Genomic DNA, 14704 nt, shown 5'->3' with positions numbered 1-14704 from the left:
AGATGTTCCCCTCAGGGGAAGGAGCCACTCTGGGAAGAGCAGAAGGCCCCAAGTTCCCTCCCTGGCAGCATCTCCAAGATAGGGCTGAGAGAGACTCCTGCCTGCCACCTTGGAGAAGCCGCTGCCAGTCTGTGTAGACAATACTGAGCAAGACAGGCCAAGGGTCTGACTCATGAGATGGCAGCTTCCTAGGTTCCTATCTGGTGGGCCACTCAGGGATGCAGGATGCTGGGCTGGCGTGGCTGCACAGCTCACCTCCCTCTTGCAATCTGGTCCCGGGGAGACATCACGCCAGAGCACTTCAAACCATGGTTTGAAGGTCAGAGGCCAGTCTTGTGCTCCCTCCTATTCCTTCCTACTGGGCAGGGCTGCAGGACGGGGCTGAAGCTCAGTGGCAGAGCCCCTGCTTTGCTTGCAGAAGGTCCAAGGGTTAATCCTTGGCATTTCCAGGAGGGGCTGAAAAGAGCCTGTCTAGGGGCAGAGCCACCATAGAGTGAACGGGTTCGAAGAACCTAAGCCGCCCAAGGAAAGGGCCGCTGGAGTCCCCCGTTGCATGTGTTTTCATGCGCAAAAGGGCATGGCCTGAACACCAGAGCCCCCGTCCTAGCCCTCCCAATTTCATTTTCAGCCAGCGTTTGCTGCCTGTGTGTTGGGGAAATAAACACAGCCAGGCAGCAAACGCTGGCTGGAATTGAAATCGGGAGGGCTGGGGTAAGTTATCGGGAGGGCTGGGGTAAGTTATCCTGAGCCCGGGCTGAGCCCCTGTCTGCATGATATCATGCACACAGGGTGTCACTCACAGGGCCACTGGTGGGGCGGACACGGGCCGCCGTGAGGCCGGCTCCGTCACTGATCCTGTCTGAACCATTGGGAATCAGTGTAGATTGGGAATTCCCAATCTTGGGCCCCCCAGATATTATTGGACTACAACTCCCATCAACCCCAGCCACAATGGCCAAGAGTCCAACTCAGACTAAGTTGGCTCCATATTTCCCTCCGTTTCCCAAGGCAAATTCTTCTCGGTCGTGCCCCTTGTTTGCCATTTCTCTGGGGTGGAGTGGCATCTGCATCAACTCTAAGCTGGGTTCCCGCCTTCATCAGAATTTGGAGCAGGTCTTCACACCCTCCTTAGTTAAGCGTTGGTGCAGATGGAACATGAAGGCAATGAAAAGCAGAGGAGGGAGAATTCACTCTCCAGGTTGCAGGAGGCAAATGTGCTTTTGAGGCTGGATGCCAATGTACAAACCATGGTTTGCAGGAAGCCAGTGTGGTGTAGTGGTTAGGTTATTGGCCCAGGACCAGGGAGAACCGGGTTCACATCCCCCTTGAGCCATGAAACTCACTGGGGGATTCTGGGCCAGTCACTTCTTCTCAGCCTAACCTACCTCACAGAGGTGTCACGAGGAGAAACATAATCATGTACATAGCTCTGGGCTTCTTGGAGAAAGAACAGGCTATAACTGTAAAAATAAATAATTTGAAGAGGTCTCCACTGGACCTTCCATTGGTCCATCTAGCTCAGGACTGTCTACACTGACTGGCAACAGCTCTCCAAGGTTTCAGACAAGGGTCATTCCCAGCCATTCCAGGAGATGCTGCCAGGGGTTGAAGCTGGGACCGTCAGCATGCAAAGCAAACAATCTACCACTGAGCTACAGCCCCACAGACAATTTGTTTGGAGGGTGGGGAGAGTTATGGAGGGCATTCTGCTGGACTGTGTAGTCTACAATTCTGCAGCCGAGTCATATTCAGGGAGAAATTCGGTATTGGGCACTGAAGCCAGCCCAACAATGTTGTGCACAGAGGGGGTTAGAAAAATCTGCACCCCAATAATAGTCATGGAAAGGATTTGCTTTAGGCCTCAAAATCAGAGGTATGAGTTTCGCTAAAATCCAGACGCCACATCAGCTGTTTGCTCAAGCGAGACACAGTTCAACTTAGATGCCATAGTAGCCTACTGTTTACTTTTGCTTTTGATAAAGTGTGTGTGTGTTTGTGTGTGTGTGTGTGTGTGTGTGTGTGTGTGTGTGTGGAAAGAGTACGCATGACACAGTCAGGGAAATAGCAGGTTACTGGTCTGCATGTACACAGATCTGCACCCCAAAGAAGCAAGGGGACTCATTTCCTGGAAAGATACTGGTCCTAAGAGACTCCCGAGATGGCAGGCAGCCGAAGCCTGGCCTCATGGCACCAACCTGACCCTTCTTTATTTTTATTTGTCACTGCTGCCAATGCTGAATATATTTACCCTTGTGTAACACTTGCCTTAATAGAAGTTATATATATTAATGTCAACATTATATCCGCCTCCAGTGTCTTCCTCCCTTGAATGCTCGAAAAGCCCAACCCTGCATAACAACACTCCCTACACCAACATGGCCTGTTGGTTAAACTAGCATCTGACTTCCTACTTTGCCTCTCTATAGACTTCTAAGGCCGCTGTAGCTTTGCTCTCTCTCTCTCCCCCATATCCGCTGGTCTGACCAAGCTCTGGTGCACCAAGGCAGCAAAATGAGGGAAGCAGAGGAGGTTTGGGGATGCCATTCTTGAATGATCTTCTGGGTGAGGGAGCCTCCCTGCAAGTAGAAAACTAGGACATCAGGAAAAAGGTTCTAGCTCGGCCTGCTTCTTGCCACATTATTTTTCTACTTGCAGGGAAATTTTTAATGCAAAGAAATATTAAAACATGTCAAGTCTGCAATAGGGATGTGCAAACAGTTCGAGGGGTGTTCGGCTCTATGTCGAACCAGTTTGGTTCGATGGTTCTGGGGTTGAACCGACCTCGGACCGAAACGCCCCCCCTGACGGTTTGTGGGGTTCGTGGTTTTGATTTTTTTTAAAGTTTTACCATTAGCCCCTTCGGGGGGCTTCCTCTAGGCTGTGGATGTGTGTGTGCGCATCCGCGATGGTTCCCCCTTCCCCCCGCCAGCCTCGGTAATCACCACCATGGCTCGTTTTAACCCCTTTTTCGGAGGCCATTTGCGCATGCATGGCGGCGGAGAAAATGGCCACTGCGGCAACATATGGGGTTAAAATGGGCCGCAGCTGTGATTACCAAGGCCAGTGGGGGGAGGGGTAATCTTTGTGGGAGGAGTAATCTTCATCCCCCTGTGGCCTAGAGGAACCCCCCCCAAAGGGTCTAAAGGTTAAAAAAAAATTAAAAACAAAACTTTGTGGAAACCCCACCCCCCCGGATCAAACCATGTGTGTGTGTGTGTGGTTCTAAGGGGTGCCGGACCGAACTGATCCGGTCAGGTTCGAGTCCGATCCGGACTTGAACCGATTCCGTGCACATCCCTAGTCTGCAGTAGCCAAGTGTGTATGTGGAGGGGGGGAATTCGAAACTGTACTAAACTGACAAAAAGAAAGACTGGATTTGTAGGAAAGAATTTGTAGACCTTTGATTACAACAAATACTGTATTGACCAACTGATGACAGCTATGACTGCAGAAGTTTTTGAAAAGGCATGCATTTGCATAATTTAACCCAGTTGCCAAATCTGGATTGTTTAAAGCACTTGAGCGCACGCACACTCCCTGGCGTCCAGCTGGAGTGCTCCTGTCTATTTTTCTTGTTGCTGGCGATGCCGATAATCCTGCTGCTTCCGCTGCAGGAGAGTGTGCATGATCCCCCCCCCCCCGGTATTCGATGCATCAATAAAGCGCCAGGACAAGTTTCTTTGCAAGAGATGAAGATACGGGAGGCGAGAAAGATCAGGGCTCCTTGGGGGACTCAGCAGCGCTGGCAGCCGGAGGAGGCAGCTATCGATTGGCTAACCTCTCTGAAGGCATGGTGCACCTCCCGCCGTGTTCCTCCACAGCCCTGGAGAGCTGCTGGGGATGATCAAGTGAGCACATCAAGGGCATGGGAAGCCTTTCAGCCCAGCACTAGAGGGATTCCAGGGGCAATGCAAAACATCCAAAGACTGCCTTCCAGTGGTCAGCACGACGGGGGAGACAGACTCTGCGATGGCTCCATTTTTGTGCTCTGGGTATCAGTTGTGTGGTTTATGAGTCATTTAGAGGGTTGTTGGCTTTTTAAAGCTTATCGATGTCTTGGGCTGCTTCTGCTATCTTGAGAGGCAAGCAGAGGGACCGTGCTCTGCTGCTGCTTCTTTCTCAACTATCTGAAACGCGGCAGGTGGAGGCCAAATGCAGAGTGGGAGAAAGCCAGGGGTGGGCTGCTGCTCCACCAGCAATCGCCTGCAGGGCTGCGCATTACCCAGCACAGGTGAAATCATTCGGACAGGGGCTGGGAGGAGGGAGGCTGCACGTTGTCCCTGCCTGGATGGAGTCTGAACTTCTGTCGGAGGAGGCTGGGCCAGCCAGTGCGTGCTCTAGAGTAGGGTTTCTCAACGTGTGGGTCCCCAGATGTTATTGGACTTCAACTCTCATAATCCCCAGCCCCAGTGGCCTTTGGTTGGGAATTATGGGAGTTGAAGTCCAATTACATCTGGGGACCCACACGTTGAGAATCCCTGCTCTAGAGGGCTCTAGGGAAGGGGAGACCTGCTCACAGCCATCCATGCTGCAAAAGCAACCAGGCGAGATTAGGAACATAGGAAGCTACCATATACTGTGTCAGACCATTGGTCCATCTAGCTTAGTATTGCCTACACTGACTGGCAGCAGCTTCTCCAAGGTTGCAGGCAGGAATCTCTCTCAGCCCTCTCTTGGAGATGCTGCCTGGGAGGGGATGTGAAACCTTCTTGCTCTTCCCAGAGCGGCTCCATCCCCTGAGGGGAATCTCTTGCAGTGTTCACACTTTTAGTCTCCCTTTCATATGCAACCAGGGTGGACCCTGCTTAGCTAAGGGGACAAGTCATGCTTGCTACCACAAGACCCGCTCTCCTCTCCAAGGGGGCGGGAGGCTGGTGCAGAACTGGTATGGGCCAACGTGAACCTATTATGCCAGTTTTTTTAAAAAAGCGTCTTCACTGGATCCCTGTATGTGTCCAGGCTCAAGTCCCAGAAAGAAAGGAAGAGGCCTTCTACTGAGTCAGACCTTTGGTCCATCTAGCTCAGGGTTGTCCACACAGACTGGCAGTGGCCTCTAGGAGTCTCTCTTACAGAGCTCACACCCGTAGTCTCCCATCCAAATGCAAACCAGGGCAGACCCTGCTTAACAAACCAACAATTCATGCTTGCGACCACAAGACCAGCTCTCCTCCCTTGTCTTGACCTTCGCAGCCCTAAACAGCCTGGGAGCAGAAAATCCAGAAGTCTGCCTTCTCTTGCATACCTGCCACTCAGTTGATATAACTTTCAGAGGCCCTGCCAGTGTCCCCTCTAACAGGGATTCCCAGACGTTGTTGACTACAACTCCCAGAATCCCCAAGCAAAAGCCATTGCAGCTGGGGATTCTGGGAGTTGTAGTCAACAACACCTGGGAATCCCCGTGAGAGGGGACACTGGGCCCTTCTTTAAGAACACAGAATATTAGAGTCAGAAGGGACCTCAGAGGTCCTCTATTCCAGCCCTCTGCTCAGTGCAGCAAGCTGCTACAGCATCCAATAGACAGCTGTGCAGCTCCAGCAAGAGAGAGCCCACCACTGCACCAGGCAGTCAGTTCCCCTGTCCAACAGCTCTTGCCGACAGGAAACGCCTCCTAATGTCCGGCCTAAATCTGCTCCCTTGCCATTTCAATCCACGGGTTCCAGTCTTGCCCTCGGGAGCAACAGGGAACAAGTCTGCTCCTTCTTCTAGGTGAGGGCCCTCCATATCTTTGAAGATGGCAGACCTGTCTCCCCTCTTCACCAGGCGAAACCCAGCTCATTGACTGAAAGAGGCTGCCTCTTCCTCTTCCTTGTCTCACATGCAGAAAAGACACAACACTTTCTCCTCTTGCATGCAGCCGATCTGTACTTCTGATCCCTGTTTGTGGCAATCCATTTCCCCCAGTTTTTCCAAATAGGCAAACTACGCTTTGGCCCTATGTTTGTATGGGTCCATTCTGAGGCTAAAGGAGTTTGGACCTGGATGTCTATCCGTTTGCCATATTTTCACATAATACTCGATTCTAAAGGTACATAGGAACATCGGAAGCTGCCTTATACTGAGTCAGACCATTGGTCCATGTAGCTCAGTATTGTCTACACTGACTGGCAGCGGCTTCTCCACGGTTGCAGGCAGGAGTCTCTCTCAGCCCTATCTTGGAGATGCTGCCAGGGAGGGAACTAAGAACCTTCTGCATTCAAGCAGGGAGGTGCTCTTCCCAGAGCAGCCCCATCCCTTAAGGGTAATATCTTATAGTACTCACACATTTAGTTTCCCATTCAAATGCAAACCAGGGCAGGCCCTGCTTAGCAAAGGGGATAATTAATGCTTGCTACCAGAAGACCAGCTCTCCTCCTCCCCACAGGTTGACCCTGTGATGTATTTGACTTATTCCATGTCTGACTTATATCGTAATGTTTAGCTTGTCAGAAAAAAAACTTACACAAGAAACTGAAGCTGGAGTTTCTGTCAGGCTCATAAGATCCTACTCTCTGTTCAATCTTTGGTGTAGCTGGGGATACATTTGCAAGAGAGAGATCACTCAAGCCACGTTTCCAGAAGACATTGATGAGAAGAGACCAACGAAACATTCCTTAAGTCAAGCAGGGGTCAAATGGTGGGTGGGTAGGGTTGCTATATTCAAGCTTCCCAAATCCAGGCGGCCTAATTTGCATATGATGCAAATTATGCAGACCTAATTTGCATCTTATTTGTTTATTTGACAACTTTGTCTACTCTCCCCTCCCATGTGATCAGATCCAGAATAAAATCCGGTCAATCTAGGCAGTGCATTTGAAATCTGTATAAATCCGGGTGGAAGAGCAAAAAAAGGGAAGAGGGAAGATCTTGGGCTGGCAGTGACTGTGTTTCTGCTTCTGCCCTACCTTTCTTCAGGTGTGTTCCATCTGTGGGGCTGACTCTGCTGCTTCAAAGCTCAGGCTGGGCCAGGGCCTGAAGAAGGGAAGAGGGAAGATCTTGGGCTGGCAGTGACTGTGTTTCTGCTTCTGCCCTACCTTTCTTCAGGTGTGTTCCATCTGTGGGGCTGACTCTGCTGCTTCAAAGCTCAGGCTGGGCCAGGGCCTGAAGAAGGGAAGAGGGAAGATCTTGGGCTGGCAGTGACTGTGTTTCTGCTTCTGCCCTACCTTTCTTCAGGTGTGTTCCATCTGTGGGGCTGACTCTGCTGCTTCAAAGCTCAGGCTGGGCCAGGGCCTGAAGAAGGGAAGAGGGAAGATCTTGGGCTGGCAGTGACTGTGTTTCTGCTTCTGCCCTACCTTTCTTCAGGTGTGTTCCATCTGTGGGGCTGACTCTGCTGCTTCAAAGCTCAGGCTGGGCCAGGGGCGTGAGCCGAAGGGCGAGAGCACAAGGGCTCTCGTCCTTGGGGCTCTCAGCCGTGGGGTGAGCTGCCTGGGGCCCTGAAGATCCTTTCCTTCTGCCCTGAAGATCTGTCTTCCCACAATCAAGAAGCTAGCAGGAGATCACGCAAGTCTGGTCTTGGTTTTTTATTAAGCCAAGAAGCCGTGGTGGTTTATTCTGGGGAGATGTGCCTGGGGGAGCAAAAAAGTGGGTCTGGAGTGGGGGCGGCAATATCACGGGTAGCGGGCAGAGGGAGGTATGGCGGTGGGAGTTCGGCAGGCCATTACAGGGGAAATCGGTCCAGGCAATTGAGGCCTGTTCCTTTTTCCGGCCCTTCTCCCAACCCTCTGACCCTAGGGAGCTCTGGGAACACTCCTTCGAGGATTAGGGTGCTGCTGCTGAATGCCAGGTCAGTTAACACAAAAACATCTCTTATCCACGATCTGATTGTGGATGAGCATGCTGACCTGGTATGCGTGACGGAGACCTGGTTGGATCCGCTGGGCGGGGTTGGTCTCTCTCAGCTTTGTCCTCCAGGTTTCCAGATCGTGCAGCAGCCCCGCCTCGAGGGTCGGGGAGGAGGCGTTGCAGTCATCTTTCGTGAGACTCTTCCCGTTTCCAGGTGCCCGGTCAGGCAATCTCAGAATTTCGAGTGTTTGTCCTTGAGGGTGGGCCTCCGAGATAGGCTGGGGATTCTGCTGGTGTACCGACCACCCCGCTGCACTTCAGTCTCCCTACCTGAGCTGGCGGGGGTGGTCTCGGAGGTGGCTTTGGGTTCCCCCAGGCTTATTGTTTTGGGGGATTTCAATGTCCACGCTGAGGCTCCCCTAGTGGGTGCAGCTCAGGATTTCATGGCCTCCATGGCAACCATGGGCCTGTCTCAATTGGTATCGGGCCCTACCCATGTGGCGGGACACACTCTGGATCTGGTTTTTGCCGACCGGGAAATAAATGATCTGGAGGTGGGGGAATTTGAGACCACTCCCTTGTCATGGACAGATCATCACCTGGTGGGGTTTAGTTTGACTGCTCCGTCTACCCTCTGCAGGGGTGGTGGGCCGATTAAGATGGTCCGCCCCCGGAGGCTTATGGATCCGCTTGGATTTCAGACGGCCCTCGGGGAGTTTCCAGTGTCCAGAGCTGGTGACCCTGTCGAGGCCTTGGTTGATCTCTGGAATGGAGAGATGGCCCGGGCTGTTGACACGGTTGCCCCCAAGCGCCCTCTCCGGCTTGGTGGAGCCCGTTCCGCTCCTTGGTTTTCCTCGGAGCTTAGGGCGATGAAGCAACTCGGGCGACGGCTGGAGCGACGCTGGAGGAAGAGTCGTCACGAATCCGACCGAACACGGGCTAGAGCCCATTTTAGGGACTATGCCGTGGCGGTGGGGGCGGCGAAGAAATGCTTTTTCTCCGCCTCCATTGCGTCTGCTCAGTGCAGACAAACAGAGCTGTTTCGTGTGGTGAAAACCTTGCTCCACACATCCCCCCAGACAATGGGGGAGGAGCCATCTACAGCTCTTTGTGATCGGTTTGCCTGTCGCTTTGCAGATAAAGTCGCTTGCATCCGTGCTGACCTGGACTCCAGAGTTTTGGCAGTTCCGGCAGACGTGCCTTTGGTACCATCTGGTCCGGTTGTGTTGGATTCTTTTCAGTTGGTGCGGCCTGAGGATGTGGACAAGATCCTGGGCAGTGTGCGGGCGACTTCGTGCGCTCTTGACCCTTGCCCTTCATGGCTAATAAAAGCTGCCAGGGAGGGGACAGGTAGATGGCTGGAGGTGATCGTTAATGCTTCATTAAGGGAGGGCAGGATGCCATCGTGCCTTAAGGAGGTGGTGGTAAGACCTCTATTAAAAAAGCCCTCCCTTGATCCCTCCAGCCTGGACAACTATAGACCTGTGTCTAACCTCCCCTTTTTGGGCAAGGTGATGGAGCGTGTGGTGGCGTCCCAGCTGCAGAGGGTCTTGGATGATACGGATTATCTGGACCCTTTTCAATCTGGCTTCCGCCCCGGGTATGGGACTGAGACTGCCTTGGTCGCCCTAGTGGATGACCTACGCCGGGAACTAGACAGGGGGAGTGCGTCCCTGTTGGTTCTGCTGGACCTCTCGGCGGCGTTCGATACCATCGACCATGGTATCCTTCTGGGCCGCCTCTCGAGTATGGGAATCGGAGGCACTGCGTTGCAGTGGTTTCGGTCCTTTCTTGAGGGGAGGGTTCAGAAGGTGGTGCTGGGGGACTACTGCTCGGCCCCGTGGCCGTTGGCCTGTGGGGTCCCGCAGGGATCGGTCTTGTCCCCCATGCTGTTTAACATCTACATGAAGCCGCTGGGAGAGGTCAGCCGGAGATTTGGACTGAGTTGTCAGCAATATGCGGATGACACTCAGCTCTATCTCTCCTTGTCATCTGATCCTAGGGAGGCGGTGGATGTCCTGAATCGGGGGCTGGAGGCCGTGATGGGTTGGATGTGGGCTAACAAACTGAAATTGAATCCGGATAAGACGGAGGTACTGTTGGTCAGTAGGAGACCCAATCGGGATGAGGAGATTTTACCGGTTCTGGATGGGGTTGCACTCCCCTTGAAGGAGCAAGTACGCAGCTTGGGGGTACTACTGGACCCGGCTCTGCTTTTGGAAGCTCAGGTGGAGGCGGTGGCCAGGGGTGCCTTTGCACGGCTTCGGCTGGTGCGCCAGCTGCGTCCCTTTCTCGAGAAGGCAGATCTGGCCACGGTTACCCACGCCTTAGTCACGTCGCGGCTGGATTACTGTAACGCGCTCTACGTGGGGCTGCCCTTGAAGAATATCCGGAAACTGCAGCTAGTGCAAAACGCGGCAGCTAGGGTTTTATCCGGAGCTGCCCGTTGGGAACATATCACCCCCATTTTGAAAGAGCTGCACTGGCTGCCGGTTCGTTTCCGGGTCCAATTCAAGGTGCTGGTTTTGACCTTTAAAGCCCTAAACGGTTTGGGCCCGGGGTATCTGAGGGACCGCCTGCTCCCACGGGTTGCTGCCCGCTTGACAAGGACATCTGAGGGGGCCCTGCTCCGGGTGCCGACAATGAGGGAGGCCCGGCTGTCGTGCACTCGGGACAGGGCCTTCTCTGTTGCTGCCCCCAGACTCTGGAATGCTCTCCCAGTGGCCATTCGTTCCTTGGACTCCATCACGGCTTTTAGAAAGCTTTTAAAGACTTGGCTTTTTACCCAGGCTTTTACATGATCGTTTTCTACTGCAGCTTCTTTGTGTTTTTATTTGTTGTATTGTTTTTATGCCTGTTTTTATGTTTTTATATTTTTAACATGATATTTTTATTGTCTTTTTATTGTATGTTTTTAACTTTGGTAAACCGCCTTGGGGTTATCTTTTTAACGAAAGGCGGTATATAAATGCAAAAATAAATAAATAAAAAATAAATAAATCTGGGGGCGACCCTAAATTCCGGAAAACATGGAAAGGCTATGGGTAGTTAGCTGGCTGGACATTCTTTTGTGAATTAACCACAGAGTGATGAGTGTAGAGGCCCAGAGGATGCTTTGCTAATTATTATTATTTATTCAATTTCTATACCACCCTTCCAAAAATGGCTCAGGGTGGTTTACACAGAGAAATAATAAATTTCCCCCGTCCCCAAAGGGCTCACAATAGAAAAAGAAACATCAGATAGACACCAGCAACGGTCACTGGAGGTACAGTGCTGGGGACGGATAGGGCCAGTTTCTATTCTCTATTTCTGCCCAAGCATTATGGATGAGCTCCTATTCTCACAACTTAAAAACAAAGATATGCTGGGAGCTCACTGGATAGTGGAAAAGGAGATATCACCTTGAATGGATACTAAAAAAGTACAGTGTCATGCAAGCAATCCCTAATATAAGAATATAAAAACAACCCTACTGGATCAGGCCCAAGGGCCATCTAGTCCAGCATCCTGTTTCACACAGTGGCCCACCAGATGCCTCTTAGAAGCCCACAGGCAGGAGTTGAGGGCATGCCTTCTCTCCTGCTGTGACTCCCCTACAACTGGTAATCAGAGGCATCCTGCCTTTGAGGCTGGAGGTGGCCTATAGCCCTCAGACTAGTAGCCCTCTGTCCTCCATGAATCTATTAAAAACCCCTCTTAAACCCATCCAGGCTGTTGGCTATCGCCACATCTTGAGGCAAGGAATTCCATAGCTTGATTATGCGTCGTGTGAAAAAGTACTTCCCTTTGTCTGTCCTAAATTTCATGGCAATATGTTTCACGGAATGACCCCTGGTTCTAATGTTATGTGAGAGGGAGAAAAATTTATCTCTATCCACTTTCTCCACACCATGTATGATTTTATAGACCTCTATCATGTCACCCCTCAGTCATCATTTTTCTAAACTATTATTCTAAACATTTTTCTAAACCGGGTGTTGTAGCCTTGCCTCATAAGAAAGGTGCTCTAGGCCCCTGATCATCTTGGTTGCCCTCCTCTGCACCTTCTCCAGTTCAACAATGTCCTTTCTGAGATTTAGTGACCAGAACTGTATGCAGTGCTGCAAATGGGATTCCAAGCATGGAACTGGCCTTTTTCACAGCTCCCACACATTGAGTCGACACTTTCAACGAGCCGTCCATCACCACCACAAGACCCCTCTCCTGGTCAGTCACCAACAGCTCAGACCCCATAAGCAGATATGTGAAGCTAGGATTTTTCATGCGTAGCAGGGAAGTAACTTGCCGAGGGAGCAAGAGGTTGCTGGTTTGAATCCCCACTGGTGTTTCCCAGGCTATGGGAAACACTTATATTGGGCAGCAGCGATATAGGAAGATGATGGAAGGCATCATCTCATACTGTGCAGGTTATGGCAATGGTCAACCCCTCCTGTATTCTACCAAAGACAACCACAGGGCTCTGTGGTCGCCAGAATTCAATACCAACTTGACAGCACAACTGTCAGCATCACTTTACACTTGCTAACACTGAACCGCATTTGCCATTTTGTTGTCCACTTCCTCAGTTTGGAGAGATCCTTTTGGAGCTCCTCCCCAGGGCTGTCCTTAGGGCATGGCAAACAGGGTGGCCGCCCCAGGCCCTGCTCTTTTAACCCTCATTAGGATTAACTGGAAGGGGGCCCTGCACTGGCTGATTTGCCCCAGGCCCTGCACCACGCCAGGGCACTCTAAGGACAGCCCTGCTCCTCACAATCTCTATGTAAAATAGAAATCTTGAAACAAACTCAAGAATACAAGTACTATGAATGCAATACTACAGTTCTGTTTGGTTGCAAAAACCAGACTACTTTGCAACTGTCACAAGCATAGAGAATATTAATCCAAGGTGATTTTTGTTTCTGCACGATGTAGAAAACTATCATCCCCAACAAATGTTGCTTCCGGGTTCTTCTTTTTTTAAAAACCAAGCTGATCAGAACGCATGCCGAGGTATTGTTTTGACCCCAGAATTCAAACCATTCCATCTGAAAAAATCAATTCATTTGGCAGAGAACTTGCTTATTCCTCTGGTTTAATGAAATCTGCTCGGACTCAGTTTGGATGGCTAATTGGCTGGGTTCTTTAGGAGTCCCTATTGCAGCCGTCCATTACCTTGTCTAGGAAAGTGCTTCCGTCTTTTAAGACCCAGCCTGGGAGCCTGGATAGCCTGGGGCTGCATGAAAAGAAAGCAAGAAAGCCGGCTTAATGGGTTTAGTGATAAAGTCAGCACCCCTGTTACGAGAGAGCTGTGCTTAAGTTACTGCTACTACATACATTTCACACAGATAAGGCATCAAGTGCATATTAGATGGACTGGAGACTGGTAACTAAATATTTGTATGGTCAGCTCAAATCCCCATATGACAGGGGCTCTCAAACCTTGGTCTTCACAAGGTTGTTGGGGTGCAACTCCAATCATCCCCAGACACTTGCAGTCCCCTCCCTAGATGTCTCTGCCCCAAAGTCGGTTGGGTGGAAATCGGAGACAAGGCCTTTCTAGTGTTGGCACCCAAGTGGTGGAGCTCCCTCCCAAGATACGATCCCTGGAGCCTCTGTCACTATGTTTTATTTCTTACAATTATACCCTGCTCTTCCTGCAAGGAGCCCACAGAGCAGTATACCTGTATCTTGCTCAGAATTGCCTACACAGAGTGGCAGCAGCTTCTCCAAGGATGCAGGTAGGAGTCTCTCTCAGGCCTATCTTGGAGATGCTACCAGGAAGAGAACTTGGAACCATCTGCATGCAAGCAGGTAGATCCTCTTCCCAGAGCGGCCCCATCCCCTAAGGGGAATATCTCACAGTGCTCACACACAGAGTCTCCCATTCAAATAAAAACCAAGGTGGACTCTGCTTAGCAAAGGTGACAATTCATGAGGAGGAGAGCTGGTCTTGTGGTATCAAGCATGACTTGTCCCCTTAGCTAAGTAGGGTCCACCCTGGTTGCATATGAATGGGAGACTTGATGTTTGAGCACTGTAAGAGATTCCCCTCAGGGGATGGAGCCGCTCTGGGAAGAGCACCAGCCTGCTTGCATGCAGAAGGTTCCAGGTTCCCTCCCTGGCAGCATCTCCAAGATAGGGCTGAGAGAGATTCCTGCCTGCAACCTTGGAGAAGCCGCTGCCAGTCTGTGAAGACAATACTGAACTAGATGGACCAATGGTCGGACTCAGTATATGGCAGCTTCCTATGTTCCATGCTTGCTACCACAAGACCTCCCTAGAATACCTGCCCACAATACATTCGTCATCTGGAGAATGCCCTCTGAAACGAAGTGCTTGGGGAGATTCCCTGGGGGAGGGCAAATCTTGAGATACGCGGCTCTTAACGGCACTCAGGACCTTAAATAGTACAAGAACCAGCTGGGGAGGTTGGTACCATCTGGGAACGGGGGGTGAATGCTCATTGTGATTTTTGACAAAGTCGGCACCCCTAGAGATGGAAAATAGGAGCATGCCATCGTGCTCTTACTGTCCCGCACATCAGGCCGGCAGCAGCCAAATTTGCAATGGTCTTTAAAAAGTTTTAAAAACACAAATACTACTATACAAATTTATCAATGTTGTCAGAAGAATGAAAATGAAAAATTGGCAGGAATGCCCACCAAAGGGAACTCCAGAGAGAGAGAGAGAACCCTTACTCTAACCCTTTCTTTGGTGCAAAAATCCTCAGAGTTGAGTAACTACAGGCCTGTCTCCAACCTTCTGTGGCTGGGCAAGTTAATTGAGAAGGTGGTGGCCTCCCAGCTCCAGACAGACTTGGAGGAAACGGATTATCTTGACCCATTTCAAACGGGCCTTTGGGTGGACTATGGGGTGGAGACTACCTTGGTTGGCCTGATGGATGATCTCCAATTAGGAATGGACAGAGGAAGTGTGACTCTGTTGTTCCTTTTGGACCTCTCAG

General features: G+C 51.1%; 1 protein-coding gene across 5 annotated transcripts in view; it reads right to left on the bottom strand.

Annotated features, from left to right (window-relative positions):
* INTS9 (integrator complex subunit 9) overlaps positions 1 to 14704 on the bottom strand; it is a 96901-nt gene that overhangs the window by 69832 nt on the left and 12365 nt on the right. For 3 of the 5 annotated variants that reach the window (XM_053249106.1, XM_053249127.1, XM_053249111.1), the window contains one exon: positions 12913 to 12973. The exons of the other annotated variants lie outside the window; for them this stretch is intronic. In XM_053249106.1, coding sequence (XP_053105081.1) covers positions 12913 to 12973 — 61 coding nt within the window. The remainder of the gene's footprint in view (positions 1 to 12912; positions 12974 to 14704) is intronic. 5 annotated transcript variants of the gene reach the window in all.

The sequence above is a fragment of the Hemicordylus capensis genome, chromosome 1 (genome assembly GCF_027244095.1).
Source record: "Hemicordylus capensis ecotype Gifberg chromosome 1, rHemCap1.1.pri, whole genome shotgun sequence".
Classification (NCBI taxonomy): Eukaryota; Metazoa; Chordata; class Lepidosauria; order Squamata; family Cordylidae; genus Hemicordylus; species Hemicordylus capensis.
Note: the sequence above shows the minus strand (reverse complement) of the source record. Positions and strands in the feature narration are given on the sequence as shown.